Genomic DNA, 27,391 nt, shown 5'->3' on the forward strand with positions numbered 1-27,391 from the left:
GCAAGAAATACAATTTGAATTAATACTTCAAAGCATACTAAATTTCTAATCCATTGTGAGATCTATTCAATGATATTATTTCATTTTGACCTTGACAGTAAAAATAGGTTGAAGTATGCTTATTACCATCCTGGCTAACACGGTGAAACCCCGTCTCTACTAAAAATACAAAAAAACTAGCCGGGCGAGGTGGCGCGTGCCTGTAGTCCCAGCTACTCGGGAGGCTGAGGCAGGAGAATGGCATAAACCTGGGAGACAGAGCTTGCAGTGAGCTGAGATCCGGCCACTGTACTCCAGCCTGGGTGACAGAGCGAGACTCCGTCTCAAAAAAAAGTAATAGAAACCACTAATAAATAAAATATATAATTGAAGTAAGGGAGACAGTCTGTATAGCAAAAGACAGAAAATCAAGGAGACAGCAAAGAAACACATAAAACAAAATTACAAATGCAGTGCCAGACGTTCATTTATTACTCTTAATGTGAATAGGTTAAAACTACCATTTTAAAAGTTGAAGACTGGCCAGGCTAGGTGGGTCTCCCCTGTAATCCCAGCACTTTGGAAGGCCAAGGCAGGAATGTCACTTGAGCCCAGGAGTTCAAGACCAGCCTGGCCAACATGGTGAAATGCCATCTCTACAAAAAATATTAAAAAATTAGCCAGGCATGGTGTCTCCTGCACCTGTACTCCCAGCTACTTGGGAGGCTGAGATGGAAGAATCACTTGTACCCAGGAGGTGGAGGTTGCAGTGAGCCAAGATCATGCCACTGCACTCCGGCTTGGGCAACAGAGTGAGACCCTGTCTCAAAAAAGAAAAAAAAAAGTTGAAGACATTAAAGATTTTTTTTTTAGGCCGGGCGCGGTGGCTCACGCCTGTAATCCCAGCACTTTGGGAGGCCGAGACGGGCGGATCACAAGGTCAGGAGATCGAGACCACGGTGAAACCCCATCTCTACTAAAAATACAAAAAATTAGCCGGGCGTGGTTGCGGGCGCCTGTAGTCCCAGCTACTCGGGAGGCTGAGGCAGGAGAATGGCGTGAACCCGGGAGGCGGAGCTTGCAGTGAGCCGAGATCGAGCCATTGCCATCCAGCCTGGGCGACAGAGCGAGACTCCATCTCAAAACCAAAAAAAAAAAAAAAAAAAGATTTTTTTTTTTTTAAAACCCTATACATTTATGAGAAATGCAGCTAAAATCAAATTACTACAAAAGCTGGAAAGGTTAAAAATTAAAGATGGACACAGGCACGCAAAATAAAGGCCATAAAAAGAAAGAAAAGACAAGGATGGCCCTACTGATACTGGACAGAATAAAATTCAATGTTTAATAAAAAGGAAAATTTTATGAAAAATAGTCATTTGTTTATTGGCTTAAAGGTAAAGATCAGCCGGGCGCAGTTGCTTACGCCTGTAATCCCAGCACTTTGGGAGGCCAAGGCGGGCCAGATCACCTGAGGTCAGGAGTTTGAGACCATCCTGGCCAACATGGTGAAACCCCGTCTCTACTAAAAATACAAAAATTGGCAGGGTGTGGTGGTGGGCACCTGTAATCCCAACTACTCTACTCGGGAAGCAGAGGCAGGAGAGTTGCTTGAACCCAGGAGGCGGAGGTTGCAGTGAGCCGAGATTGTGCCACTGTACTCCAGCCTGGGCAAAAAGAGTGAGACTCCATGTGAAAAAAAAAAAAGGGTAAAGATCGTGGCCAGGCACAGTAGCTCAAGCCTGTAATCCCAAAACTTTGGAAGGTTGAGGCAAGAGGATCACTTGAAGCCAAGGGTTGGAGACCAGTCTGGGCAACATAGTGAGACCCCATCTCTACAAAAAATAAAAGAGTAGCCAGGCATCCTGGAGCACGCCTTTAGCCCCAGCTACTTGGGAGGCTGATATGGGAGGATTGCTTGAGCCCAGGCATCGAAAGCTGCAGTGAAGTATGCTCATGCTACTGCACTCCAGCCTGGGAGACAGAGCACGACCTGTTTAAAAAAAAAAGAAAAGAAAAAAAGATTGCAGTTAAGGTATAATCTTGAATCTTTATGAATTAAGTAGCATGTCATATTAAAGTGTACAAAGCAAAACTATTTGAAATCAAGGAGGAATTAATAGGAGCATAGTAAGCCACAGTTAAACTATGTATCAACTTTAGTACCTTCTGAAATACACATTCATTTAAAATATTTATAGGCTTAACCCAGGCACAGTGGCTCACTCCTGTAATCCCACCACTTTGGGAGGCCAAGGCGGGCAGATCACCTGAAGTCAGGAGTTTGAAACCGCCTGGCCAACATGGTGAAACCCCATCTCTACTAAAAATACAAAAATTAGCCGGGCATGGTGGAGGGCACCTGTAATCCCAGCTAGTCGGGAGGCTGAGGCAGGAGAATTACTTGAACCCAGGAGGCAGAGGTTGCAGTGAGCCGAGGCCATGCCATTTCACTCCAGCCTGGGCAACAAGAGCGAAACTCCATATCAAAGTACATTCTAAGTAACTTTTAAGTTAAAGATACATCAAATATGTAATTACGAAGCAATTCTCAAATAGCAACCTTAAGCCTTGACGCCGCAGTTAAACTTGGAGGTGATTCAGTTTATTCAATACATATTTGAACACCTATTCTAGGCCGTTGAAATAAATCAGTGAATAAAACAGACCAAAAATACCTCTATTAATCAGAAGTTAGAAACATATATAAAACAAGTTTCAAAGGAAAACAAGACCTGATGTGGTGGCTCACACCTGTAATCCCAGCACTATGGGAGACCAAGACAGTCAGATCACTTGAACCTATTAGTTCTAGACAGCCTGGGCAACGTAGTGAGACTCTTATCTCTACAAAAAATTTCTGAAAAGTTAGCCAAGCGTGGTGGCACATGCCTGTGGTTTCAGCCACTTGGGAGGCTGAGGCAGGAGGATCACATGGGCCCAAGAGGTCAAGGCTGCAGTGAGCCACAGTCTTGCCACTGCACCTCCAGTCTGGGTGACAGAGTGAAACCCTGTTTCAAAAAAAGAAAAAAGGAAAGAAAATGAGGGAGGAAATGAAAGCACAAGTAATAATAATTACAAAACAAAAAAGACAAAAAAAATTAGACCATTATTTTGCAAGTCTAATCTAGGGAAAAGGGAGGAGTATGCTTGTTCACAGAATTAGGAATGAAAAAGTACAATAAAAATAAAGTGAGCTTTTTTAACTCAAAAGGAATTGTAGATTATCTGAGGTCAGGAGTTCAAGACCAGCCTGCCCAACATAGTGAAACCCTGTCTCTACTAAAAATGCAAAAAAACCAGGAATGGTGGTGGGCGCCTATAATCCCAGCTACTCAAGGTTGAGACAGGGAGAATTGCTTGAGCCCTAGAGACAGAGGTTGCGGTGAGCCAAGATTGCACCAGGGGATCTGGAAGTGGTAACTTTTCATGTATTGTTTCTCAGACTGCAAGGCAAGGACCTAGCGCTGCGCTACAGGAGTTCTCAAAGCCCTTGGCCACACTATGTTATGTTGTCTTTCAGTTCATCTTGAATAAATGAATGAGAGTAACGAAGAAAAATTTAGAAGAAAGAGTAATGGAAAAGTTGTACAACCAGTTGTTAAAGCACGTTATAAGGTCACCAAAATGAGCATGATACCAAAGGAAGCAACACAAATAGTTACAGAGGCATTATATGTGAGAATTGGCTGCATGACAATGGTGTCATTTTGCATCAGTAAATGATGCTAGAATAATTGGTTTATAGTTTGGGGGGAAAATAGACTTCTGTGTTACAACATATACCATGACTAAGAACATTCTTGGGAGCATATATCTAATGAGAGAATACAAGAGAACTTTACAAGCAATAATTAAAGTCAAAATTTTTAAAAAGACTAGTCTATTTGACCGCATTTTTTAAAATTGCAAGTTTAGAAATAAAACGGTAGATGGCAAAGTGGAAAAATTAGTATTTAAAAATATGTATTAAATAAGTAGGAAGAGAAATGGGCAGAGTGTGGAGAGAGAATTCACAAATGAAGAACAGTAACTTAAAACAGTTTTTAATGCCAACCTGTAGTAATTGAGGAAATTCAGACACTGTGATACATGATACTATTTGCAGTTGCCTGAATATTTTACTTTACTGGTGATATCAAGGGTTGGCAGGGTTCAGTGAAATAGGCATACAGACGTGGCGGTAGTATGAATTGGAATAACCTTTCAAAACTTCAACTTAGTACTATAATTCTACTGTGAACCCAGTAATATTTTTGGGGGGATTACTTTAAAGAAATAACCAGAAGCACCCAGAAATGTATAAGCAGGGATTTTACCATGGCATTAATTTAACAATAACAGCAACAACAAAAAGGTATGGGGGAAGTATTCTAAATGTCAAAATAGGTTTCATTTTATACATGTGCAGTAACATGAAGTATCATTCAGCCATTAAGAGAAACACAAAGAAAGTATATGTGTATTCATAGATGGAACAAATGTAGCAAGTAAATATTAAAAACTTGAGAAATTTGATGTTATTCAGTAGTTAGTAATGAGTCTGTAAATGTCAAATTAGCTACCAGAAAATTATTCTTAGCAACTGTTCTACATGGGGGAAAATTCCACTTGCCTATTCTAGTTTCAGCAAGTTAAACTAAAAAGAGATTTATGGAAAACTGTAGAGTCATTCCAGTTCAACTTCATTCATTCAATAGACATTTATTGAACAATTTCTATGAAAGCATTATTTGGGCCAGGTGCGGTGGCTCACGCCTGTGATCCCAGCACTTTGGGAGGCCAAGGCAGGTGGATCACAAGATCAGGAGATCGAGACCATCCTGACTAACATGGTGAAACCCGTCTCTATTAAAACAAATACAAAAAATTAGCTGGGTTTGGTGGGACATGCTTGTAGTCCCAGCTACTCGGGAGACTGAGGCAGGAGAATCGCTTGAACCCAGGAGGCAGAGGTTGCAGTGAGCCGAGATCACGCCACTGCACTCTAGCCTGGGCAACAGAGCGAGACTCCATCTCAAAAAAAAGAAAGCATTATTTGAGCACCCTGCCCTAGTATTGAGGATATAGTGGTCCTTGCCCTCCTGGCTCTCCCAAGCTGTCTGTCAAATAGCTGTAAGAGAAGCTTATTATAAATGCAATTGGCCCAGAATTTTCCAGATTCTTTATATTTTGTTTAAAATTCGTATGAATTTTTAAAATTAAATTAGCATCTTATTTTTAATATTATATTCCTAAGAAAAGGCAGCCTTATAAACAGTATATTTTATATATTCTCTTTTGTCTTCCCTATTGTCATTTTGGTTTTAGATTTATAGGAAGAATTTTAATAGCCCATGTTTTTTTGAAGATGGAAAAGAATATATTCATCTAAGGTGTTGAATTATTTCAATTCAAAATAATGCCAAAGATGTATAAGCCTTCATAATGTTTTGCTGTTTGTGTAGGTGCTCCTCAGCAAGTGATGACTCAAATCATCAGGGGACAGCCTGTCTCCACTGCAATCTCTGCCCCTAACACAGTTTCCTCAACACCTGGGCAGAAAAGCTTAACTTCAGCAACGTCCACTTCAAATATACAGTCTTCAGCCTCACAACCCCCTCGCCCCCAACAAGGACAAGTGAAGCTCACCATGGCTCAACTCACTCAGTTAACACAGGGCCACGTAAGTAACATAACTCTATTTTAACTTTAGAGGTGATCTTCTTTATTCTTGCTCTAAGTTTAAAAACATGAACTTATTTTGATAAGTTTTTAAATGTGCTGATTTGAAGAAATGGCTACTTCCTGGAGTCAAACAGAAATACCTCTTAGGGTATAATAAACCCCAACTACTAGAGTAATCCTTAGACAGTGAGCTATAACAGTGAGACAGATACCCTTTTAACCACCAAAATTGTATTCATTGGCTAATCTCCATGAGACAAATAAAATTTGGGTATATTAAGCTACTTCTTTGCAAGACTTAGTATTGTTAGCAAGTCTTCTAATATTGATTAATAGATTGAATGCAGCTCCCATCAAAATCCCAAGAGGTTTTGTTTTTAGTGAAACTTCACAAGCTGATACTAAAAGTTTATATGGAGGTACAAAGTATTAAGAATATACCTTTGAAGAACAGGATTATTTGCCCTATATGATAACCTGATATCAAAACTTAGTACAGGCTGGGCATGGTGGCTTGCGCCTGTAATCCCAGCACTTTGGGAGGTCGGGGCAGGTGGATTGCTTGAGGTCAGGAGTTCGAGACCAGCCTGACCAACGTGGTGAAACTCCGTCTCTATTAAAAATACAAACAAATTAGCTGGCCGTGGTGGCATGCACTTGTAATCTCAGCTACTCAGGAGGCTGAGGAAAGAGAATTGCTTGAACCTGGGAGGTAGAGGTTTTAGTGAGCTGAGATTGTGCCACTGCGCTCCAGCCTGGGCGACAAAGCAAGACTTCATTTAAAAAAACAAAAACAAAAAACTTAGTATATAATATTTCACTAATTAATACAGCGAGTTACAGACATAAGGAGAGGCAGATAGACCAACAGAACAGTAGAGAGTGCAGAACATGAACCCCATGTATGTGGACACTTGTTATGTGACAAACGTGACATTGCAGATCATTGAGGATGAGATGACTTTTCAGTAAATGGTGCCAGGACAATTGAATATACATGGGAAACTATGAAATTGGACCATTATTACCTCACTCTACATAAGCTCAATTCCAGGAGGATGAAAGTCCTAACTGTGAAAGGTAAAACTATAATACCTTTAGAAGATAAGATAGAAGAATATCTTTATAGCTTTCCTAAACAGACAGAAAATGCTAACCATAAATGAAAATATTTATAAATTCAACTACTTTAAAAATAAAAATAAGAACTTCTGTTCATTAAACGCGCTGCAGAGAGAGTGAAGAAAATGAGAAAAGAACTAACCAAGGACTATTATATCTCCAGAATATATAAAGAATTACTACAAGTCAAGAAAGAAAAAAATCCAGATAGATTAGTAGAAAAAAAGACAAACAGGCCAGATGTGGTGGCTCACACCTGTAATCCCAGCACTTTGGGAGGCCAAAGTTTTGGGAGGCCAAGGCAGGTGGATCACTTGAGGTCAGGAGTTTCAGACCAGCCTGGCCAACATGGGGAAGTCCCGTTTCTACTAAAAATACAAAAATTAGTCGGGTGCGGTGGTGTATGCCTGTAATCCCAGCTGCTTGGGAGGCTGAGGCAGGAGAATTGCTTGAACCCAGGAAGCGGAGGTTGCAGTGAGCCAAGATATACCACTGCAGTCCAGACTAGGCAACAGACTCCGTCTCAAAAATAAGAAAAAAGAAAAAAAAAAGGACAAACCAACATTATGAGGAAAGAAGAAATCTAAATGTCCCAAATTCCAAAAAACTGCTGAACTTAATTAATAATGAGAGAAGTACATATTAAAACCATATGCTTAAGAGATTGGTACAAATTTAAATATCCAACAAAACCAAGAGTTAGCAAAGGCGTAGAGCAGAAGAAATTCTCATGCACAGCTGGTGGGCCTGTCAGTCAGTTAAGCCATTTTGGAAAGCTCCCAGACATTGTCTGGTAAAGTTGAAGCTGTATATGCCCCGGGTCCCAGTATACCTTCTAGGTATATCCCTAGAGAAGTTCTTGGTCATGTGAGCACCAGAATACATGGCATAAATATTCATAGCAGCATTGTTCATAAGAGTCAAAAACTAAGAACAACTCAGATGTCTATCAAAACCAGTTAGATAAGTAAATTGTAGTATATTCCTATAGCAATCAAAATGAATAGACTTCAACCACACAGAACTATGCAGATGATTCTCATAAGTATATAATGGTAAGCTGAAGAAGCAAGTAGCTGCCAAAAAAGTACATGTTATAATTTCATTTGTATAAGATTCAGAAATAGGCAAAACTAAGCTATTTTGTGTAAGGATACAGGGCTGCTGCATTGCCTGCCTGGAGGGGACACCATTCCCATTGTATTCTTCGTGAATATTGCTCCTGAGTTTGTGAACCTCAGTGGCCCTGTATATACCTAAGATATATTCCGAAGTAATAATGAAATAAAGCGTTATCATCAAAGTGAGGATAGTGCTTACCTCTAGGGGAGAGGGAGGGAATTGAGATCTGGGTGAGTCACATGGGGGCTTCTAGGACATTGGCAATGGTGAGCACAGTCGCGGTTTTATAGATGTTTACTTCACAATTTTTAAATTATACTTGGTATTTTGTGTATTTTGTGCATAAAAAAATGTATTTTAGAAAAGCAAGAGTAAATAGGTTTTGAGGAACTCACACGTATATGGAACTTACCTAGTACATGGACTTTGTGCCATCAGTTTTGGTCATTGGGAGTTTAGGGGATGATTTTTACTTTTGCTTTCCAGTTCTCCACCATGTTCCTGGTATTCAAGGTTTCTAGTTTAATTAAAGTTCTAGACAGAAGAGACAGCGCCTAGAGAATTTTAAATTTCTAGACCCCGTTTTGGTAACTGCTCAGACCTTAGTGATCCTCCTTACTTGGTGTTTGCATTACATATCTAAAACCCTAAGCGTTTTACACTTTAGCACACACACACCCCACAGGTAATTTGGCACGTATTGAAAGACAGAATTCAGGAGATCTGGGTACCTCCTTTTATCTCACCTTTAAGTAGGGTGGGGTACTTAACCTTTCTAACCTGAGTTTCTTAGTTGGGAATCAGAATAATATTTTCTCTGCCTACCCCACAAAGTCACAAGTTCATTGTGAGAATCGAATGAGGCAGTATCTATGAAGATGCTTTTGAAATTGTAAAATATGAATATAAGATTATTTAAAATCAGAATTTTGTGGGGACCTTAGTCATTCAATACCTTTACTTTATAGATTGGGAAACTTGGATCTGGAGGAACAGTGTTGCTTGTGGGCAGATTACTGGCTGACCATTGGGGGAGCTTGAACTGGAATTCTGGATTGTTGATGTATTTCCTGCTAAGCAACATAAATATTCTTACTTTAGCTTATCTAAATTCCTGCTGGTGACATTCAAATATGCATTTTCATTATATTAAAAGATAATTACACATAAAAATGATTTAATAAAAATGATACACATACAGATTGATGCTTTGAACACTGTTTACATGTTGTGTTTTTTCCACAGGGTGGCAATCAAGGTTTGACAGTAGTAATTCAAGGACAAGGTCAAACTACTGGACAGTTGCAGTTGATACCTCAAGGGGTGACTGTACTCCCAGGCCCAGGCCAGCAGCTAATGCAAGCTGCAATGCCAAATGGTACTGTTCAGCGATTCCTCTTTACCCCATTGGCAACAACAGCCACCACAGCCAGCACCACCACCACCACTGTTTCCACGACAGCAGCAGGTAGAGCTGTGGGTTTATCAGAAATGTCGGATGTTACTACTACACGTTGCTGGGCTAACAGAGGCCAACAGGAGAACCAGTATTTACCTTTGGAAGGATATGCCTCAAGCCAGTGAGCTCAACAGTTGACATAGTCAGCCTCACAACATTTCGAAGCTTTTGTACCGTGTTCTTACAGACTCCCTGTTACCACCACCCTCTCCCTCCCATTAAAAAAGAGAGAGAGAAAGGGGGCAAAAATAATGGTTATCTTGGTAACTATGCCCACAATTCCTCCTTGCTAAGCCTTGTAGGTGCTGATTGAGTCATGGAGGTGATCTCAGGGAGGGTGGGTAAATCCAGTTCATGACTGAGATTGAGAGCGGGTCCAGAACCACTTTGTTGGCCTTCTGCTGCAAGTCATTGTAACTACCACTACATCATGGGAGAAAAGTGAGGCTTGACAGTTAGCCTGGGCCAGATGACCCAGCTGATTTCCAGAGGCTGCAACTAACTTTGGAAACCAGCCCTCTAGAGTTAGGATAGTGTACAGGGGACAGCCAAGAAGCAGGGCCCAGGCTCCCCAGTTTCAGAGAGTCCTGCCCTAAGCATGTCCAAATGGAGCATTTCAAAGGCATAGACCTTCTATACCAAAATACAAAATTCTTAACTTTATTTACTTTATTTTTTTTTTTGAGACAGGGTCTTGCTCTGTCACCCAGGCTGAAGTGAAGTAGCACCATTATTGCCTACTGCAGCCTTGACCTCCTGGACTCAAGCAATCCTCCCACCTCAGCCTCCCGGGTAGCTTGGACCATAGGCATGCTCCACCATGCCCAGATAATTTTTTTTTTTTTTTTGATTTTGTGTAGAGACGGGGTTTCACTGTGTTGCTCAAGCGATCCTCCCACCTCAGCCTCCCAAAGTGCGCAGGCGTGAGCCACTACGCCTAGCCAGAATTCTCAACTTTGGAAAATTTCCTTCAGATTCTTCTTTAACCACAGTCTTATGTTCTAGAGTAATATAAATGGTTCGTCTTTCCTTTTCACAGGTACAGGTGAACAAAGACAGAGTAAACTGTCACCCCAGACGCAGGTACATCAAGACAAAACCCTGCCACCAGCTCAGTCGTCAAGTGTGGGTCCGGCAGAAGCCCAGCCACAGACTGCTCAGCCTTCAGCTCAGCCCCAGCCCCAAACCCAGCCCCAGTCCCCAGCTCAGCCTGAAGTTCAGACTCAGCCTGAAGTTCAGACGCAAACAACTGTTTCATCCCATGTCCCTTCTGAAGCACAACCCACCCAAGCACAGTCATCCAAACCCCAAGTCGCAGCACAGTCTCAGCCTCAAAGTAATGTCCAAGGACAGTCTCCTGTTCGTGTCCAAAGTCCATCACAGACTCGAATACGTCCATCAACTCCATCCCAACTGTCTCCTGGACAACAATCCCAGGTTCAGACTACAACCTCACAACCGATTCCAATTCAACCACATACATCTCTTCAGATACCTTCCCAAGGCCAGCCACAATCACAACCCCAGGTACAGTCTTCAACTCAAACTCTTTCATCAGGACAAACTTTAAATCAAGTTACTGTTTCATCCCCATCCCGTCCTCAGCTACAAATACAGCAGCCACAGCCCCAAGTCATTGCTGTGCCTCAGCTGCAACAACAAGTCCAGGTTCTCTCTCAGATCCAGTCGCAGGTTGTGGCTCAGATACAGGCTCAGCAAAGTGGTGTGCCCCAGCAAATCAAACTGCAGTTACCTATCCAAATTCAGCAAAGCAATGCTGTGCAGACTCACCAGATTCAGAATGTGGTTACAGTGCAGGCAGCCAGTGTGCAAGAGCAGTTGCAAAGGGTTCAGCAACTCAGGGATCAGCAGCAAAAGAAGAAACAGCAACAGATAGAAATTAAGCGTGAACACACCCTCCAAGCTTCTAATCAAAGTGAAATCATTCAGAAACAGGTAAAGTTATTAAGTAAAAGCAGCATGTTCAGTAGCTTGAATTATTGTGCTGTGCAGTAGACTTAGTGTTTGGTTGTGTTAGGTTTCCTAAATGAGACAAAGTCATTAATGTTTAAATTTAGAAGAAACACTGAATTGACCAAAAAAAATATTGAATGACTACTGTGGTGTGGAACTCTTCATTAGATACATATAATATGTAGTCAGTGCTTATTAGGAATGACTTCTATTTTGGGAGGACTAAGATGGGAAGAATGGAGTTATGAGCTTTAATGATTACTATAAAACTTGAGGGTTTAACCTAAGTTTTAAAGTCACTTCGGACATTATAGCAATTCCTTTAAAGTTATTCAAAGTTGTCATTCTTTAGTTTGCATGTAGACTATGCAAATTATAGACAGATTAAACTCATTTGTATTTCTAGCCACACCTTCGTAAAAAAGTTTTTGAAAACATTATTTCATAGCTTAAATAGAAAGTGGCATCATTCAGCAACATCTTGCAATGGCACATTAGTGAAAGAAAGCAATTTAGGTGAGTTAGAATTAGTCTACTAAAGTGAAGTCATACATATAACATCCGATAACATTACTGGCAAAAACCATGTTTTCATCTACCTATAGCTTGCTTCGCTCAGTACTAGGCAGGAGTTTGAGTGTGGATTTTAAGTGTTACCAAGTCGTGAGACCTTCATTCAGTTCCTAGGTCTCCCATTCACAGTCCGTGAAACTCATTTATCCCTCCTTAGCTATAGCCTCTTAAAACTCTTCTCTTTCCAGCTACATGAGATTATTGCAATGATTAAATGAGGTCATAAATGTAGAAGCACTTTCTAAACAGCGAAGTTATTTTAAAGATGTAGTATTCTTATGAAAATGATGGTTATATGTATTATATTTAAATGTATTATTACCCAGCTTTACTGGATATGTATAAACTGAGAATTACTACACTGTCTGTCTATCTCCTAATCTTTATATAGGGGAGACAAGGGACAGCTTTTTAAAATTCATTCCTGGGAAGAAAGCATAATGTTAAAAATACGGCCTTTGGAGAAGAATAGCCAGGTTAAAATTTCAGCTGTATTACTTATTGTTTCTCAAACAAGGTGGTTAATTTCTTTATGTCTCAGTATCTTGTTTATAAAATTATTGCTATGGTTCAGTGTTGTTATAAGGAATAAACGAGGTAATGTCAAGTGCTTAGCCTAGCAGTCCCCATTAGGTGGTAAGCACCCAGGCCATCTAGTAGCTGCTAATTTTATTTATGAATTCTTACAGTTTCTTTAAAAAAATACGTATGTGCTCAGATTTCTACTGTTGTTATCTGTGTACTAACCTGTGGTCATTATAAAATATGCGCTTTTGGATTTATTCTGTCCTGAAGGTGGTGATGAAGCATAATGCTGTAATAGAACATTTAAAACAGAAAAAGAGCATGACTCCAGCTGAAAGAGAAGAGAATCAAAGGTAGGGGAGATGCAGGGTCTTGTCTGTCCGTCTCTTCTCTTTATCGTGCACATGCACAGAGTTCTGAGTTTATACTTGTTTATCTTGATTGAAGTTTATTAAATGAGAACACTTGGCACTAATAATTGCTCATAACTGGTTTGAACCACTCTTGAAATTTTCCAGTCACAGAAAGTTTGTGTCTCATCTGTAGAGGCATAGAAGAGTCATGTCTTAAACCTTTCATAATAAAACGAGCAGCATTACATAGGTTGTGTATTTTTCTCTAGAATGATTGTCTGTAACCAGGTGATGAAGTATATTTTGGATAAGATAGATAAAGAAGAAAAACAGGCAGCAAAAAAACGGAAGCGTGAAGAGAGTGTGGAGCAGAAACGTAGCAAGCAGAATGCCACTAAGCTGTCAGCTCTGCTCTTCAAGCACAAAGAGCAGCTCCGAGCCGAGATCCTGAAGAAGAGAGCACTCCTGGACAAGGATCTTCAAATTGAAGTGCAGGTAAGAGGGCATGCCCTTTTCTTCTGTGTCCAGTGTTTAGCATCTAAGGTTCTGCTTTTTTCCCTTGCCTTTTTAATAAAGCTTAAAATTTCAGTATGTTTTCTGGAATTTACCTCTGTGTACGTAGAGTAAAAAGCAGTGCAACGCGTGTGTCTTATGAAACAAGTCAGAGCTTTTATAACTAAATGTATAGTTATATTGTGTTCTCCATACTAGCGACTCTGAGAGGTGAGCTTGTTGATTGAAATGTTGTAGAACTCTGAGAACAGCTTTTCAAGTCTATGACATAGTCTGGCCAAAAGTTAATTAGGAGCAGAGCTTCATGAGAAAGGTACGGAGACGATGAAGTAACGTTGGAAGAATGAAAAATAACATGAGTCCATTAAATAAGACAAATTCCACCAGGATGAGGTGGCTCGCTCCTATACTCCCAGCACTTGGGGATACTCCCAGCACTTGGGGAGGCCAAGACAGGCAGATCACTTGAGCCCAGAAGTTCAAGACCAGCCTGGCCAACATGGCAAGCCCTCGTCTCTACAAAACATGAAAAAGTTAGCCAGATGTGGTGGCACACAGCTGTGGTCCCAGCTTCTCAGGAGGCTGAGGCAGGAGGATCACTTGAGTCTGGCAGGTTGAAGCTGCAGTCAGCCCTGATGGCACCACTGCACTGCAACCTGGGCAACAGAGCAAAACCCTGTCTCATAAACAAAGAAAAAAGAAAAATTTCTTCTTTGACTTGTAAATGATTCTGTAGGTATTGCTAACCTGCCTTCGAGAGGAATTTATTAAAAAATGAAAGTAGACTGGCTGTGGTGGCTCATACCTGTAATCCCAACACTTTGGGAAGCCGAAGTAGACAGATTGTTTGAGCCCAGGAGTTCAAGATCAGCCTAAGCAACATGGTGAAACCCTGTCTCTACAAAAAACACAAAATTAACCAAGCATGATGGCGTACACCTATGGTCCCAGCTACTTGGGAGGCTAATGTAGGATGATCACTTGAACCCAGAAGGCAGAGGTTGCAGTGAACCTTGATCACACCACTGCACTCCAGCCTGGGGAACAGAGTGAGACTCTGTCTCAAAAAAAAAAAAAAAAAAAAAAAAGTAGGGCTGGGTATAGTGGCTTACGCCTGTAATCCCAGCACTTTGGGAAGCTGAGACGGGCGGATCACGAAGTCAGGAGTTTGAGACTAGCCAGACCAATGTGGTGAAACCCTGTCTCTACTAAAAATACAAAAATTAGCTGGGCATGGTGGCAGGCACCTGTAATCCCAGCTACTTGAGATGCTGAGGCAGGAGAAGAGTTTGAACCCAGGAGGTGGAGGTTGCAGTGAGCTGAGATTGTGCCACTGCACTCCAGCCTGGACAACAGAGTGAGACTTCGTCTCAAAAAAAAAAAAGTAGACATCTATTTATGCACATATGTATATAACTTATACATAATTACACAGCTTTTTAGAAGAGAAGTAGGCTATCAAACATTTCAAGGCCGGGCGCAGTGGCTCATGCCTGTAATCCCAGCACTTTGTGGGTGGCCAAGGCAGGTGGATCACCTGAGGTCAGTTCAAGACCAGCCTGGCTAAGATGGTGAAACTCCGTCTCTACTAAAAACAAAAATTAGCCAGGCGTGGTGGCTGGTGCCCGTAATCCCAGCTAGTCAGGAGTCTGAGGCAGGGAGAATTGCTTGAACCAGAAAGGTAGAGGTTGCAGTGAGCCAAGATTGCGCCACTGCCCTCCAACCTGGGCAACAGAACGAGACGCCGTCTCAAAAAAAAAAAAAAAAATCATAACATGTCCTAAACTTTCTAAGAAGGTGAGAAATAGGCCAGGCACAGCAGCTCATGCCTGTAATCCCAGCACTTTGGGAGGCCGAGGTGGGCAGATCACTTGAGCTCAGGTGAAGGCTGCAGTGATTCAAAATCATGCCATTGCCCTCCAGCTTGGGCGATAGAGCGAGACTGTCCCCCGCCCCCCCAAAAAAGGTGAGAAATAGTAAGAAAATATTAACCAGACTAATAATATTACCTAACTGTGAAACATTAGAGATTTTCCAGTTAAAGTCAGAATCCTCAATGATGCCAACAATCGACATTATTATTTAGCATTTCTGGAAGTTCTGGCAAATGTGTTAAGCCAAGAAAAAGGAAAAAAGACAAAAAATTGAGGAAAGAAGACAACGTTGTTTTCATGTGCGATATGATTATTACATCAAAACCCCAAGAAAATAGTGATTACAATTTATAATTCAAGGCTGGGCATGGTAACCCCACCTGTAAAACCCCACTTTGGGAGGCCGAGGCAAGCGGATCATTTGAGGTCAGGAGTTCAAGACCATCCTGACCAACATGATGAAACCCCATCTCTACTAAAAATACAAAAAAAGGCTGGGCACAGTGCCTCAATCCTGTAATCCCAGCACTTTGGGAGGCTGAGGTAGGCGGTTCACCTGTGGTCAGGAGTTTGAGACCAGCCTGACCAACATGGAGAAACCCTGTCTCTACTGAAAATACAAAAAGTTAGCCAGGTGTGGCCTGTAATCCCAGCTACTCAGGAGGCTGAGGCAGGAGAATCGCTTGAACGCGGGAGGCGGAGGTTGCGGTGAGCTGAGATCGCACCGTTGCATTATAACGTAGGCAACAAGAGCGAAACTCTTCTCTCAAAAAAAAGCTTCGGCCGGACGCAGTGGCTAATGCCTGTAATCCCAGCACTTTGGGAGGCCGAGGCGGGTGGATCACGAGGTCAGGAGATCGAGACTATCCTGGCTAACATGGTGAAACCCCGTCTCTACTAAAAATACAAAAAAACTAACCGGGCGTGGTGGCGGGCGCCTGTAGTCTCAGCTACTTGGGAGGCTGAGGCGGGAGAATGGCGTGAACCCTGGAGGCGGAGCTTGCAGTGAGCCGAGATCACGCCACTGCACTCCAGCCTGGGAGGCACAGCGAGACTCCGTCTCAAAAAAAAAAAAATTTTAAGTCAGATTTTAAGAAATATTTTTATGGCCAGGTGCAAGTGGCTCATACCTGTCATCCCAGCACTTTGGGAGGCAAGGCAGGCAGATCACTTGCGCTCAGGAGTTACCTGGACAACACAGCAAGACACTATCTCCTCAAAAAAATTAGCTGGGCATGGTGGTGAGCACCTGTAGCTACTTGAAGGGGTTGAGGTGGGAGGATCACTTGAGCCTGGCAGGTCAAGGCTACAGCAAGCCATGTTTGTGTCACTGCGGTCCAGGCAGGGTGACAAAGTGAGACACTGTCTCCAAATAAGAAATACTGTTGGTCATAGCTATGATTTCTTTACGCCAAGTGTGTTTGTGGATGCCAATCACAATGGGTTTGTTCATAGGGTAGTAAAGTTTGCTTTGATCATTTCCAAGAGTAAGTTGTACTACTAGATAGCAGAAGAAGTGTGCTTTAAAAGTATGGCAAAATGCATATCGAGAAAATAGTATGTTGACCAGACACAGAGGCTCACGCCTATAATCCCAGCACTTTGGAAGGCAGAGGTGGGTCACTTGAGGTCAAAAGTTCGAGACCAGCCTGGCCAACATGATGAAACACTGTCTCTACCAAAAGTACAAAAATTAGCTGAGTTTGGTGGCACGTGCCTGTGGTCCTAGGTACTTGGGAGGCAGAGGTGGGAGGATCACTTGAGCTTGGGAGGTGAAGGGCACAGTGAGCCGAGACTGTGCCACTACACTGTAACCCGGGTGACAGAGTGAGACCCAGTCTCAAAAAGAAAAAACAGAATACAGTAAAGAAGCCGGCAAAAACCAAGATGGTGACGAAAGTGACCTCTGGTTGTCCTCACTGCTCATTAAAACTAAAAAAAAAAAAAATTTTATATATATATATATATGTATATATGAAGAGGCCAGACAGTGTGGCTCATGCCTGTAATCCCAGGACTTTGGGAGTTCAAGGAGGGTAGATTGCCTGAGGTCAGGAGTTCGATACCAGCCTGGCTAACATAGTGAAACTCTGTCTCTACTAAAAATAAAAAATATTAGCTGGGTGTGGTGGCAGGTGCCTGTAATGCTAGCTAGTTGGGAGGCTGAGGCAGGAGAATCGCTTGAACCTGGGAGGCAGAGGTTGGAGTGATTGATGCCACTGCACTCCAGCCTAGAGCAAAACTCCGTCTCAGGAAAAAAAAAAAAAGAGACCGGGTGCAGTGGCTCACACCTGTAATTCCAGCACTTTGGGAGGTCGAGGCAGGTGGATCACCTGAGGTCAGGAGTTTGAGACCAGCCTGGCCAACATGGCGAAACCCTGTTTCTACTAAAAATACAAAAAAATTAGCTGGTTGTGGTGGCACACACCTGTAATCCCAGCTGCTCAGGAGGCTGAGGCGGGAGAATCACTTGAACCCAGGAGGCATAAGTTGCAGTGAGCGGAGATTGCGCCATTGATGAGAGCGAAACTCTGTCTCTAAAAGCATACATATGAAAAGAAAGTATCTTTCAAAAAAAGAAAATAGTGTGTTATGTTGCCCAACTCTCCCTGCAGTCTGAAATTCTAGACATAGGAGCATCATAATAAACAAGGCAAATCTGCCTCTTTTCTGCTTTCTGCTGGTCAGACCACATTTTGAGTCTCAAGGCCAGTTCATGTCCACTCTCACTGTAACGACAGAGAGCAAGAGCAACTAGAAGAAAGCAGCCAGCGGGTGAGGATGCTTGCAGTCACCTTCTGAGCAACCGCAGAAAGAGCCCAGATGGGACAGGGGCAAGCCAGGAGGGACGCTCTTCCTAGCCACTTGGCTCATCTTTCAGTCAACTCTCCTTTGAAGATAACTAGCATCTTTCTAGTTGTTCTTACATAGTCTTCATTTTCTGTTTCTAATTGTCTGAGTTGGGTTTAAGATACAAGAAAACTCTTGTTTGCAACTAACTAAAATTCTCTCACATTAGACTGAACTGTGGAGCTACTTCGACAAGAGTGGGTAATGTACCATCTTCTGGCCAGATCACACATTTACATGACTCTAATGATAGTCTTGTATTGTCTTTAATTGACAACAGGAAGAGCTGAAGAGAGACCTGAAAATTAAGAAAGAAAAAGACCTGATGCAGGTGGCTCAGTCCACAGCAGTAGCTGTACCCTGCCCCCCAGTGACGGCAGCTCCTCCAGCCCCTCCAGCCCCTCCACCTTCACCTCCCCCTCCACCTGCTGTGCAACACACAGGCCTCCTGTCCACGCCCACCTTACCTGCAGCTTCCCAGAAGAGGAAGCGGGAAGAGGAAAAAGACTCAAGCTCAAAGTCCAAGAAAAAGAAAATGATCTCTACTACCTCAAAGGAAACTAAGAAGGACACAAAGCTTTACTGTATCTGTAAAACGCCTTATGATGAATCTAAGTGAGTAGATCTTTTTGAGCTCTAGTTTTTTGTCTTGAAAGTTTAGCTATAAAATTGAGTTTTGAAGAAAATGAATATTTTGGGAATGATATAAATGAAAATATTAAATTTAAGAGTAATGTTTCATCCATGGTCTTGCATGTGATATTCTTACCATTGACGCTAGTAAAGTAAAATTTGCTATTTCACGTGTTTGTGATTGTCCTTTGTTATATTCTTTTCTGTCAAAAACAAGCTTTCTGTTGCTCCTTTGCTTTCTCCTCTTCCCTCTGAATTAACTCCAAATCAACGAGTAATTGATGTCTGGAGAAGGACGTGTATTACTGTTGCCCAAAATGGGGAGCATCCTTTCTGGGATCTGTTCAAAGCCCTGTAAATACATGAAATCCTGGAAACCATTTGAACATCAATGGTCAGAGGTTTTGAATTTGAGTGGTTTGGTTTCTTAATTGTTTTATTTTAGGTAGTTGTTTTTTGTATTAAAATACTGCAACTCATATTTTTGTCAGAGTTTCCACTTTCTTATCAGAGACAAAAGCCAGAAAAATACAAAAAGTGTTCCATTCCTCAAGTATAACGTCCAACAATTTGGCAGCTGGAAGCTGTTTTTGACAGTTGTGACTTGTATTTGGTGATACAAACAAGATTATAGAGGCACTAAACCATAAATGTAGTTTCATTTTTTGGTCATTAATATCATTTTACAAAATATTTAACTTCTACTTTGAACATTAAAGTGTAGTCCAGCTTTTTAAAGCCACAGTTAACCACCATACTTTTTACAGGACCAAAAAGTTTGATTGTGCTTTAAAAAATGATCATTTAGAATCAATTAATTAGAATTAGGAATGCTCAGTGCCTGCCTTAAGTGGATACCTAATTGATTCCTGAAATAAAATTGTGGTCCCTTTAATGATGTTCAGGTTGCAACATGGAAGCTGCTTTGGTGGCGCTGTCTAAATGATCATCTGTTTGCAAATGCCAAATGAAAACTCTTTGTTGGCAGATTGAGCTGTGTGCTGAATTAAACACAAATCAATTTAGGCATCTTCGCTTTTCATTATCTTACCTCATTGGAAATTATGCATAATGTAAACAGTAGAACCTGATTCACTGATTTTTTTTCCTTAGTTTAATACAAGTGTGCCTCACTTTAAGCACAATATACTAAATGATTTCTGAAACAGAAGTTTCCTTACTTTTTCAGTTAAAAAGATTTGCTTACAGAACTTCTTTAAATAACAAGACTTCTTTGGCCTGTTTAGAGTATTCAGATCACAGAAATTATGTCACACACAACTTCTTTGAAATACCTACATTGCATAAAATGAGGCACACAGATACATGTGCCCATTCCATCGAGATTGCCTCATTATTTTGTGTTATTTTATATTTTTCATTTTGTCATTATTAACACTTTAGTATACCAGGTTCATTCACTCCCTATTTTAGTTGGGATGAGTTAGTGTTTCTAAGGAGTGTTTCGTAATCTCTTGTCCCAAACTAGGCTGGTTTGGGAATCCAGTGAGAATGACTGAAAACTGAAATTCAAGTCCTGAACATCCTTCCAGAACACAGCCTATCACTCTGTGGAGATAACACACAAAGTATCTCAGGAGGACCCCCACCTGTGGAAGTGAAAATCATGTGAGAGTCATAGTTCAAAAGAAAAAAGTGCTGGGCACTGTGGCTCGTGCCTGTAATCTCAGCACTTTGGGAGGCCGAGGCAGGAGGATCACTCGAGCCCAGGTATTTGAGACCGGTCTGGGCAACATAGGGAGACCCCGTCTGTACAAAAAAATTGGCCAGGCGTGGTGGCTCACGCCTGTAATCCCAGCACTTTGGGAGGCCGAGGTGGATGGATCAGCTGAGGTCAGGAGTTCGAGACCAGCCTGGCCAACATGGTGAAACCCCGTCTCTGCTAAAAATGTAAAAATTAGCCAGATGTGGTGGCACACACCTGTAATCCCAGCTACTCGGGAGACCGAGTCAGGAGAATCGCTTGAACCTGAGAGACTGAGGTTGCAGTGAGCCAAGATCATGCCACTGCACTCCAGCCTGGGAGACAGAGCAAGGCTTCGTCAAAAAAAAAAAAAAAAAAGCCGGGCCTGGTGGCGCATGCCTGTAGTCCCAGCTACTCGGGAGGCTGAGGTGGGAGGATCACATAAGCCTGGGAGGTTCAGGCTGCAGGGGGCCCGTGATCCTGTCCCTGCTCTGCAGCCTGGGCTATACAGTGAGACAAAAGAGAAAAAAAAGTTAGTGGTAACAGGATGAACTACATAACCATATATTATTCCTTCACATTCATGAAGCAGGTCAATTTGAAGCTTGAGGACGACTTCCATTCCTCTAGGTGAGGCATTCCTCAAGAAATGCCTTGGTAGAACTAAGAGTGCCAATGGTATCAGCAAGGCCAGTCTGGTTCCCTGTGATTCATGGTAATTCTCACTATGACTTTGACATGGTGTTCCTACACAGTGCCTATCAACACTCGTAGACACACTGTATAAGCGTTTCTTACATTTACTTTTCCTTTTGTCATTAGGTTGTTTATTACAGAGGCCACTCTGCACTCCACAATCACACACTTATACAGCTCCACCTTGCCAAGCAGTGTAGACCCTCACAGATTTCGGATAACTATCCTTGCATCGTTCTCCACACCTTGTCCCCGGTGTTGAACTGAAGCAGCTCCTTCCATGTTCCCTGCTCGTTAATTAGCCAGGCCACTGTCCACATTGTCACAAACATTACATTAACAGGAAAACTGGCCCATGCCATATTCCATTATGAGAGGTTATTTTTAATTCGATTAAATTCCAGTGTTTATTCAGAAAACCTGGTAGAGATTGAATTGCTCTGTGTACCTTTCTTAGTTTTCTTCTTCATCTCATATTTTGACCATTTATCTTCTACACCTGGCTGACCTGCATGTTCCTTGTAGTGTAACTTCTACTTGGTGTTTGCGCTTTGCTTTGTTCTCAAATTTAAATTGTGAGATACATTTTCAAACCTATCTAAGAAATAGCCCTGATATTGAAATGGCTTCTGTGGAATAGGTTTGACAGATGTAAGTCTTTGATTCTTTGGCTTTGGTTTTTGTGCCTGTTACAGTTTTACACACATTCATTCAGAGGAAGACATTACCATCAATGTGTTGTTTCTTTTTTCAAATTCCAGTATGTTTTTAAAGACCCATATTTCACTAAGCAGTGTACTTGTTGAAACCGATGTGAGTGACTTTATGTGTCCACACGTGATAGAGCATCAGATACTGGAGTTTGCCAGGGGTAGAATGGTTGGATTCAGGAATGTTTAGCTGACTCATAAGCAGGAAGTTATCCTGTAAAAAAGTGAAGCAAGGCAGGGAAGACAGATTTAAGTACCATTGCAGCTCAAAATGACAATTACATTGTCATTTTCATTGTGAATACTTTTAGGTTCTATATTGGCTGTGATCTTTGTACTAACTGGTATCATGGAGAATGTGTTGGCATCACAGAAAAGGAGGCTAAGAAAATGGATGTGTACATCTGTAATGATTGTAAACGGGCACAAGAGGGCAGCAGTGAGGAATTGTACTGTATCTGCAGAACACCTTATGATGAGTCACAGTGAGTTCTGATAAGAGCATCATATTTAATAATTTAGGAAGCCAAATTGCTCTGACTGGTTACTTATTTATTTTAAAATAAAAAGCAGATTTTTTTTCTACATTTATTATACACTTACATTACAAATTCCTTTTCATTTTTCTCTTTTTCCCTTTTTACCTACCCTTCAAATTTTATCTTGCTTCATAGTGAATGTTTGAGACACATTGGGGAAAATGTGGTTTAATAACAGTAGATTTGATTCTTCAATATGTAACATAGAAATTAATGAGATTAAAATAGCCTGACTTGTTTGGACTTTTTATCAGTGTTTGAAATGGTGCTTTATTGTAGGTTAGAAAAACACTAATATGGGTACAAGCTCTGAGACTCTGTTATTAGCTTATAGGATTTTGAACTCCCATATGGTACTGTACTAGTTGAAAGATTTTTGGCTTTGTTTTCAGCTTGAAAATCAATTAAATGTTCCATATTTATCTTTAAATTTGTTCTCTAATATTACACAGTGTTCTTATAATTTTTTTTACTGCTTGTTCTTAACATCAAAAAATACTAAATTAGTGTACTGGAATGCCAATCTTGAAAGTATTAAAACCATAATACTAAAACTACTTTGTATCCCAGGGTTTAGCAAATTTTCAGGTGCATGCTTTATTATAAGTAACATCATCCCATCTGTTTTGAACTCACATTTCCATTTCGGATCTTACAGATTTTATATTGGCTGTGATCGGTGTCAGAATTGGTACCATGGGCGCTGCGTTGGCATCTTGCAAAGTGAGGCAGAGCTCATTGATGAGTATGTCTGTCCACAGTGCCAGTCAACAGAGGATGCCATGACAGTGCTCACGCCACTAACTGAGAAGGATTATGAGGGGTTGAAGAGGGTGCTCCGTTCCTTACAGGTGAGACCCCTCTGTGTGCAGCATTTGAAAATGAAATCAGCCAGCATAATTTTGGAAAGATTTCTAGGATTTCAACTTTCCAGTCTTAAAGTGATTATTTACTGACTCCCAGCTAGTCTAGTGAAGTGCCTGACAAACTTCAGTCCTTCACGTACCAGTGTCATGAGCTTTACCATATCCCCACACCACCTCAGCTTATTTCACACTCACAAGAATGTTAACATGACTCACTTCTTTATACATTTTATTTTTAAAGAAACTTCCTCTCACCCCCATGGATTGAGAAGCAGTATGATTAGATTATAGTTATTCTTGGCCAGGCGGGTGGATCACAAGGTCAGGAGATTGAGACCATCCTGGGTAACACGGTGAAACCCCATCTCTACTAAAAATACAAAATGTTAGCCAGGGGTGGTGGCAGGCGTCTGTAGTCCCAGCTACTCAGGAAGCTGAGGCAGGAGAATGGTGTGAACCTGGGAGGTAGAGCTTGCAGTGAGCGGAGATGGCGCCACCGCACTCCAGCCTGGGTGAGAGTGTGAGACTCCATCTCAAAACAAACAAAAAAAAAGATTATAGTTATTCTTTTCCTTATGAAAAATAGAAAGGGGGCTGGGCACGGTGGCGTACTCCCTAATCCCAGCACTTTGGGAGGCTGAGGTGGGCAGATCACAAGGTCAGATGTTCGAGACCAGACTGGACAAAAGGATGAAACCCCATCTCTCTACTAAAAATACAAAAAATTAGCTGGGTACGGTGGCGCACGCCTGTAATCCCAGCTACTAGGGAGACTGAGGCAGGAGAATTGCTTGAACCCGGGAGGTGGAGGTTGCAGTGAGCCAAGATCGAGCCACGGCACTCTAGCCCAGTGACAGTGCGAGACTCTGTCTCAAAAAAAAAAGAAAAACAGAATGGGGATGGTTTGCAGGATTAGCAAGTGATACAGATGTATTGAAGACATGGAAAGCCAGTGTGGCTACTCACACCTATAATCCCAGCACTTTGGGAGGCCAAGGCAGGAGGATCACTTGAGTTGACGAGTTAGAGACCAACCTGGGCAACAAAGTAAGACCCCATCTCTACAAAACATTAAAAAAATTAGCTGGACATGTTGGCACGCACCTGTAATCCCAGCTACTCGGGAGGCTGAGGTGAGAGGATCACTTGAGCACCGGAGGCTACAGTGAGCTATGGTCATGCCACTCCACTCCAGCCTGGATGACAGAGCAAGACCCCATCTCAAAAAAATGGGGGGAAATAAAAGGATATAGTGCACTGGATTGAAACTTTCTCCTCTTGTTATCATAATCACAAGAATTGAAGTAACTAAAAAGAGAATCATAGTCTCAATATGTGGTTGAATGTTATTTAACGACACATCTCTGCCACCTCATCATTAACCAGCTGTGGTAATGACTCCACACTTTGAACCCATTCCACCTGTTTATAGAAGCGATTGCAATGCCAGCATCACTCAGTGACAGCTCATCATGTAGGGCTCAGAATACTGATTTTGTGACTTCTAAGCTTGTGCTCCACCCCCCACACAGGGTCTTCTGACCAGCCTTTGAGTAGCATTATTGTAGAAGAGACTCATCTTAGGTAACTTATTACTAGAGCAGAAATCACCTAATATAAAGTATTTCATGTATCAAATTTAAAACTGACTTTTGGGTTCATTGATGTAGTAACTCAGCTGAGAAACTTAAATGGAATTAGTGTTTTCACTGACAATAATGATGCTGCTTTTTCATTATAGGCCCATAAGATGGCCTGGCCTTTCCTTGAACCAGTAGATCCTAATGATGCACCAGATTATTATGGTGTTATTAAGGAACCTATGGGTAAGTACATGAGTTGAATATGAAGTTCTTCAGAAGTCTCAGTGGATGTTTTATTATCCATAAAATTAATATCTTAGAATATTTTTAGCAAGGCTGGTGGGGGTATAAATTGGTATGGTCACTTTGGAGGGTAAATTTGTAGTATCTATTAAAGTTTAGTTGTGCATACTCTTTTTTTGAGACAGAGTCTCGCTCTGTTGCCCAGGCTGGAGTGCAGTGACGCAATCTCCCGGGTTCATGCCATTCTCCTGCCTCAGCCTCCCAAGTAGCTGGGACTACAGGCGCCTGCCACCATATCCGGCTAATTTTTTGTATTGTTAGTAGAGATGGGGTTTCACTGTGTTAGCCAGGATGGTCTTGATCTCCTGACCTTGTGATCCACCCACCTCGGCCTCCCAAAGTGCTGGGATTACAGGCGTGAGCCACCGCGCCCGGTCTTTTTTTTTTTTTTTTTTTTTTTGGAGACAGAGTCTCGCTCTGTTGCCACGCTGGAGTGCACTGGTGCAATCTCACCTCACTACAACCTCCGCCTCCCAGGTTCAAGCAATTCTCCTGCATCAGCATCCCGAGTAGCTGGGCCTACAGGCATGCACCACCACACCTGGCTAAATTTTATATTTTTTATAAAGACAGAGTTTCACGTTGGCCAGGATGGTCTCGATCTCCTGACCTCATGATCCGCCCCCCTCAGCCTCCCAAAGTGCTGGGATTACAAGCGTGAGCCACCATGCCCAGCCAATTGTGCATACTCTTGAACCCAGCAGTTTCATTTCTTAGGATTTACAGGCACACAAGTATGTTCATTGTGGGAGTGTTTATAATTACAAAAACATTGGAAATTGCAGGGTGGCTCACGCTGGAATCCCAGCACTCCGGGAGGCAGAGGTTGCAGTGAGCCGAGATCACACCACTGCATTCCAGCCTGGACCACAGAGTGAGACTCCGTCCAAAAAAAAAAAAAAAAATCCCTGGGCGCAGTGGCTCACGCCTGTAATCCCAGCACTTTGAGTCGCCAAGGCGGGCAGATCATGAGGTCAGGAGATCCAGACCATCCCAGCTAACATAGTGAAACCCTGTCTCTACTAAAAATACAAAAAACTAGCCGGGCGAGGTGGCAGGCACCTGTAGTCCCAGCTACTCGGGAGGCTGAGGCAGGAGAATAGCGTGAACCCAGGAGGGCGGAGCGTGCAGTGAGCAGAGATTGCGCCACTGCACTCCAGCCTGGACAACAGAGCGAGACTCCATCTCAAAAAAAAAAAAAAAGGATTGGAAATGAAATAAGTAGCCATCAATAGCGTAGCTATATCAAATGATGTCTGACTGGAGTATTATGCAGCTTTATAAAAGAATGAGTGAAATTAATGATTGGGTTGTGGTCTATTTGATCCCCTCATCCTTCTCCATTCAATTCTGCCTCATCTTTTTCTGAAGGAGAGCAAATTTGATGAACTAGAGAGAATATACTCCTCATTTCCCAGAAAAAAATGGTAATAGCAGCCACAAGTAATTGTATCAACACTAATGGCTACAAATGATTGTATTAAAAAATAATTTATCTGCAAAAGAAATTAGAAAAATTAAAACGTAGTTAAAAGCTTCCAAAGGATCACTTACTGCTAATGAAAGAATTATGTTCCAAAAGCCAGCTAAGCATTTTTTTAAATGAGAAGAGTTTGTGTTTCATGGCAGCTTCAAAGAGGGGGAAACATGAAGAGGAAATAAATGAAGACTGTCTCTGAAAAACAAACATAAACAAGTAGTTATTACCTCTGTTCTCCCGATGCTGAAAATGGAAGGAGTTAATCATTGTACATATTTCAAATTTGGGTAGTCGCCATTGAGAAGGTACCCGGGAGACTGAGACAGGAGAATGGCGTGAACCTGGGAGGCGGAGCTTGCAGTGAGCCGAGATTGTGCCACTGCACTCCAGCCTGGGTGACAGAGCAAGACTCCATCTTAAAAAAAAAAAAGAAAAAGAAAAAGAAAATTTAGAAAATAAATACTACACAAAATTAGCCCAGCATGGTGGCACATGCCTGTAATCCCAGCTACTTGGGAGGCTGAGGCAGGAGAATCGCTTGAACCTGGGAGGCAGAGGTTGTATTGAGCCAAGATTGTGCCACTGCACTCCAGCCTGGACAACAGGAGCAAAACTCTATCTCAAAAAAAATAAAAAATAAACAAAATAAATAAGATAAGCCGGGCACAGTGGCTCATGCCTATAATCCCAGCACTTTGAGAGGCCAAGACAAGTGGATGGCTTGAGCCCAGGATTTCAAGACCAGCCTGGACAACATGGCAAAACCCTGTCTCTCCAAAAAAATTTTTTTTAAATCAGCCGGAGCTAGGCACAGTGGCTCATGCCTATAATCCCAGCACTTTGGGAGGCTGAGGCAGGCAGATTG

The 27,391-nt window shown here is 41.9% G+C and overlaps 1 protein-coding gene across 21 annotated transcripts in view; it reads left to right on the forward strand.

Annotated features, from left to right (window-relative positions):
* Positions 1-27,391, forward strand: part of BPTF (bromodomain PHD finger transcription factor) — a 150,206-nt gene that overhangs the window by 106,762 nt on the left and 16,053 nt on the right. For 10 of the 21 annotated variants that reach the window (XM_031657147.1, XM_031657136.1, XM_031657137.1 and 7 more), the window contains 9 exons: positions 5,427-5,644; positions 9,136-9,358; positions 10,389-11,305; positions 12,692-12,774; positions 13,044-13,269; positions 18,292-18,626; positions 22,067-22,240; positions 22,953-23,145; positions 24,902-24,986. In XM_031657147.1, the coding sequence (XP_031513007.1) occupies positions 5,427-5,644; positions 9,136-9,358; positions 10,389-11,305; positions 12,692-12,774; positions 13,044-13,269; positions 18,292-18,626; positions 22,067-22,240; positions 22,953-23,145; positions 24,902-24,986 (2,454 nt within the window). Of the gene's footprint in view, positions 1-5,426; positions 5,645-9,135; positions 9,359-10,388; positions 11,306-12,691; positions 12,775-13,043; positions 13,270-18,291; positions 18,627-22,066; positions 22,241-22,952; positions 23,146-24,901; positions 24,987-27,391 lie in introns of those variants that run through there. The other 11 variants (XM_031657153.1, XM_031657140.1, XM_031657145.1 and 8 more) reach the window with 6 other exon arrangements.

The sequence above is a fragment of the Papio anubis genome, chromosome 17 (genome assembly GCF_008728515.1).
Source record: "Papio anubis isolate 15944 chromosome 17, Panubis1.0, whole genome shotgun sequence".
In the NCBI taxonomy this organism is placed as follows: Eukaryota; Metazoa; Chordata; class Mammalia; order Primates; family Cercopithecidae; genus Papio; species Papio anubis.